The 5,578-nt window shown below is 32.0% G+C and overlaps 1 protein-coding gene across 1 annotated transcript in view; it reads right to left on the bottom strand.

Annotated features, from left to right (window-relative positions):
- Positions 1-4,934: 4,934 nt before the first annotated feature.
- Csn3 (casein kappa) overlaps positions 4,935-5,578 on the bottom strand; it is a 5,670-nt gene continuing 5,026 nt past the window's right edge. Inside the window, exon 2 of the mRNA XM_048785743.1 lies at positions 4,935-5,407. Within this exon, the coding sequence (XP_048641700.1) occupies positions 4,949-5,407 (459 nt within the window). The 3' untranslated portion in view covers positions 4,935-4,948. The remainder of the gene's footprint in view (positions 5,408-5,578) is intronic.

Below are 5,578 nucleotides of genomic sequence, written 5' to 3'. Positions count from 1 at the left end.
TAAAAAGAACAAATAAACAAATAAAAATAAATAAATGTACACATGAACATTTCATTGGTTACCTTACCTGTTGTTCTTCAGTACGTTGTTAACAAAATTCAGATAATGAATTGTTAAGCTGTCATTTTATTTAAAATTCAACACACTTTTAAGCAATTTTCATATGTAAGAGATTGATTAGTGCTATGTGAGACTTATAGATAAGAAGACAGAACTGTGCTGTAGCACTTAAAACATGGAGAAAATATGAATGTCAATATATTATATTAGGAAAAATAGGATAACAGCGAAATGTACCCATAATATGGCTTATGCATACATTATTTAATTGAGTCTTCCCCACAAACGTTGGTACACATTGTTATCTCACTGTTACAGATGGGATCAGAGAGGTTAAGGGATGATGTCAGCTAATTTTGCCAAAAGTCACATTGTTGATAGATAGTAATAAATAGCCTAGGTTCAAAAATCACACAGATTTTATGACTCCAAAAATTTCCTCTGCCCACTGTACTTGGCAAACTCAGTTACTACTGGAGTATAGAGTATGGGGTAGAAGTATCAGTAAATATAACCTCAAAGATGGGGTAGAAACAGACTGTAGATACTTGAAATGCCATATATACATATTTTTACCATTCTTGTTTCCACATATACAAGATGAAGATCAATAGTAAATTACTTTAAGAGATAATTGATGAAGATGAAGAAGTTGACAAGTGAAAGCATTTTATACATCTTAAAGTTTTACATAAATACTTGCTATATAACTTAATGCTGAATTCTGTAGTACCTTAGGATTTTCCAATATGTGTATTTTTCAGGACTGAGTAATCAAGTGGTTGTTAAAAATTTCCTGGACTTTGAGGTCCTGAAAGTGGGGAGCAAACATGCTGACTTCACATAGTGAATCCTGGGCAAGTAACTGATGAGTGAATGACTACATATGAATCTTCTATCAGATTTATTTTTTATCCTAGAGATTTAATTTCTCATGCATCACAAATTACCTCCACTTGTTTGGACACTTGTGTTTCAAGTAATTTATTTATGTCCAAAATAAGCAACTCATCAGTGTATTTTGTTTACATGTAAAGATAGCAGCTTTCTCCCGCCGCCCCCATACAGTCTCTTTATTAGTTCATCCCTTGATGGACACTTAGGTTGTTTGCATGTTGTGACTATTGTGAATAATACTGCTACAGCTATCTTTACAGTGTTCCTTTCATTCCCTTGGGCATATGCCCACCAGAGGGCTTTTCGGGGAGTATGAGAGTTCTATTTTTACTTCTTTCTTCCCTCCCACTCTCTCCCTTGTCTTGTCTTTTCTTCTTCTTCTTCTTCTTCTTCTTCTTCTTCTTCTTCTTCTTCTTCTTCTTCTTCTTCCTTCTTCCCTCTTCCTTCTTCCTTCTTCCTTCTTCCTTCTTCTTCTCCTCTCTTTTCTGGTGCCAGGGATTGAATCTGGGGCTGCTTTACTACTGAACTACATCCCTAGCCCTTTCTACCTTTCTATTTTGAGAGGGTCTCCCTAAGTTGCTGAAGGTCTCCCTAAATTGTTGAGGCTGGCCTCTACTTGTGATCTTGCAGTTTCAGCCTCCTTGAGATTCTGCGATTACAGGTGTGTGCCAACTGTACCCAGCTATATTTTATATGTTTTAGGAATCTCCATACTTTTTTTTCCCACAATGATTGCATCAACCAACAGTGTGCAGGGTTTTCATTTTGCCATATCCTTGCTAGTACTTTTTATCACTTGTCTTTTTGACAATAGCTGTTCTAATGTGTGCAAGGTGATATCCAATTATGGTTTTGATTTTCAACGCCCTGATGGTTAGTGATATTAATCATCTTTTCAAATACTTGTCCACTACTTTTATGTCTTCATTGGAGAAATATCTTTTACGCCCTTTGCCTATTTTTTTTTTAAATCAGGTTGTTTTTCTGCTATTGAGTATTGTTCTTTATATATTTTGGATATTAACCACTTAATCAGACATAACTTTCCTATCCTTCTATTTGAATACATTACCAGGGTATTGTGCACAACCACAAGAATTAGAATAAGCTGAACTCCATATGTGTACAATATGCCAAAATACATTCTACTGTCATATATATATATATATATATATATATATATATATATATATATCTCAAATTAAAAGACAAAAGATAAAATCAAAAAGACCATAAATTGCTTCTAATCATAGCACATCTATTCAAGGTTATAGTAACAGATTAGATGGGTGACATATAAGCACTTTGTAAGAGCTGAGTGTTTTATATTTTTCCTGGAATGATGTGTTAAATATAGACCTGCTAATTTTCCTTGCAGCATTTGTTTAAGGGAAAAAACATGTCATATCTTTAGACTTTGAATATTCATCTTTTTTTTCCCCCAGACATAAGAACCTCTAATCGAGAAGCTTCCTTGTATGGTGGTAGTGGTGGTCTGTGTGTATTTGGACAAGAACTGTGTTTGGACACATGTGAAACTGTGACCTCCAGTCTTGAGGAAACTAATCCTGAATGTTTACAGTTTTCATCAACTCCTGGAATTTTGTGATGTATTCATAGTTGTGTTCATCTGTAATTTGCCTTTGTCCAAAATTTGCTCTTAGAATGAATGCTCTAGACTTATATTTGGGCACTTAAATGTAAGGTTCCTAAAAGTCAATTTGTGGTCCTCTCTAGATTGGAATACTATGGCTTAGTTCTTTTCTGGTACCAGTTAGTTTAAATGTTCAGTGCCATTCTAGAGGAACAGTTCTTAATCAGTATTAGATCATGGACCACGTTAAGAACTTGATGAAACTGTGATCTCTGCCCATGGGTAAACTGTGTACTCAAATGCACACTGAATTTGCCTTGGAATGTCAAGGTTTCAAAGATCCCTGAAGCATCTCCACAAACTCCTCTAAAGTAAAAACATGCAATTGCATTCAATTGACTTTATTGTGCAAGAATCGAAAAAAATTAAGCATGGCATGAATGTTAAAAAGTAAGGGGAGAAGAAAAAGGATCTAAATCACATTTTATCTTGAATGAAGGAAAACAAATGGCTAAAGAGGAGTTTGAAGTAGTCATTCAGTTTCAGCAAGACCTACAAAAAGGATGGTTTAAAATTAGTTCACATAAGTATGTTAACAGTTCTCATATGTAAACTTTTATTTAACTTCCATTATTTTTCTTTTGTGACTGTATCAGTGTTTATCAAATTAAATGTTTCAATTTAAATATTTAAAATTGGCAGTAGGACTTTACTTACTTTAGTATCTACATAGATAACTGTCCTTTACATGATTCTTTATAAGTGGTAGACTGTCGTTTTAATTCAGGAATCTAGATTCCCAAGTTTTGAAGAAACGTACTATTGAATAAAGATTATTCCATTAAAAACATTAATTATGTAATAATAATGTTTGATGAATAAAATATTTAACGAAATATTAAGTTATTTTCATGTTGTTTTTGTTAATTTCCTCATTTTGTCTTTCTAAAGACAAATATTTATCCAGTTTATTATCATTTTCTTAACAGATAGGCTATTAAATAATAATGGAATTTGTATATATAGTAGTCTAAGGATATCACAGTGTGTTTTCTGTGATTTTTTTGCAAAGTAGACCATATGCAAATAGATGGCATGGTAATTAAGCTCCACTATCTGAAATTAAACATGTTTTCTTTGCCTCCCATTTTTTACTTTCTACCTGTGATAACTCACTTAACTCCCTTAGGCCTATTCTTTCTTCATTCCTAAATTTGAAATAGTAATAAAATAGGCACTGAATGGATGTGATAGGACTCAACTGACATTATTATGAAAATTTCTTATATAGTAATAACTTTGGGTTTGGTTAAAGATAGATTTTAGTATTTATTAATTTTGCTTTTCTGATATATTTTTCAAATTCATCAGTTTTTAAAAATTTCCCACATATACATATTCACTGAAGCCTTATAGCAACCAAATTTGTGAGAAAAATGAAAGCTCAGAGTATAATGACCAGCCTAAGACTATTAAGCAAGAAGACGGAAGAAGTAGCCTTTTCTGGCTTATGCTAGTCCCATCAGACCACAGACCATTGTGTGGTATAAAATATGTAAACAGTTTAATGGACTGAAAAACTTTGTTGCAAATCTCTAAAATTTTATACCTTTATTTCCAAATTATTTCATTCTTTGGATAAAATTTTCTATTTCATTAATATAACTTCCTAAAAGTTGTCTATCTATTTTAATAGTTGTCAACTATTTTAGACTCTATTTTTATTCATCAATCCAAATAATAAGCAGTAACCTTTTATATTACATTTGATATCATGAAAGTATTCTTTTCGTAGCTATGTGTTTTTGAAGCTAAGAATTGTAATTATTCCCTATTTTGTCTTAGAAGAAATTTGTGATTCCTAATTTCATGGAACCTTCCTGGAATGATATCTGAAATAAAGGAGTGCATGGGAAATATATAATTTCCTTTCACTCTATTCATACACAAAAGCATTGTTATGGAATTAAAAAATTAAAACTCATATTCTAAATAACTTTATCTGAGAAAATTCATTTTTGAGATAAAAAAATCAGAGTATATATAGTATTTTACTCACTGTCATAGCTGTCTGTGAATAGTGATGAAATAAAAATAATACATTCTAAGAGTGTTCCATTTGGCAGAAAAAACATTTGAGAATAAAATTCCCAAATTCTTAATTTTATAAAATGTGATTATTTTTTGTTGGAACAGAATCTATTAATTGATGTGCTATAGTGCTATAGGTCCTCCAAATAAAATTACAATTATCCTATTTTGCCTGCTCCCATAACATACTTAATTTATCCATTCTCATAATTTTAGATTTTACAATTGATAGTTCCATGCTTCTTGTTTGGATTGTTCATTTTATATTTTGTTCACTTACCTATATTGTCTTCTATTTTGTTTCTTTTATACAACTGGTGAAGTCACTGGGACTGTAGTAGTTTCAGGGGTGTTGACAAACTCTGAGAAAGCTTCAGGAATGACTGTGGTGCTCACTGCTGGTTCATCAGTAGGAACTGGTGTAGGCTCAATGGTATTTTTAACATCATTGGCAGTGATAGTGGTTTTATCCTGAATTTTCTTTGGGGGAATTGCCATAAATGATGGGTGTAGATATGGGTGAGGTTGTACCATGGTAGGATGGGGGATAGTTGACACGAGATGCCATTGGGGAATTTGGGCATGTGACATATGTACAAATGCTTTTGTAGAGTATGGATGAATCATATATGGATTATTAATTGATGCAACTGGTGTACGTTGATAGTAATTAGGTTCAAAATGAGGATTCCTATTCAACACATAATGAATTGGGACATATGATACTATCTTCTCATCAAACAACCTTTCAATTTTTTTGTTGCACTGAAAAAAGAATAAAATATGTAGAAAAGTATGATTATAGAAGAATGTAGAGCTATCTTAAATCAGCATTTTTTGAAATAATATCATTCGATATTGATACAACATTTGAAGTATGGAACTCAACATCATATTATTTTACATGATATGGATATATACACCTTCCTTTTAATT

Source organism: Marmota marmota, unplaced genomic scaffold, assembly GCF_001458135.2.
Source record: "Marmota marmota marmota unplaced genomic scaffold, marMar, whole genome shotgun sequence".
NCBI lineage: Eukaryota > Metazoa > Chordata > Mammalia > Rodentia > Sciuridae > Marmota > Marmota marmota.
Note: the sequence above shows the minus strand (reverse complement) of the source record. Positions and strands in the feature narration are given on the sequence as shown.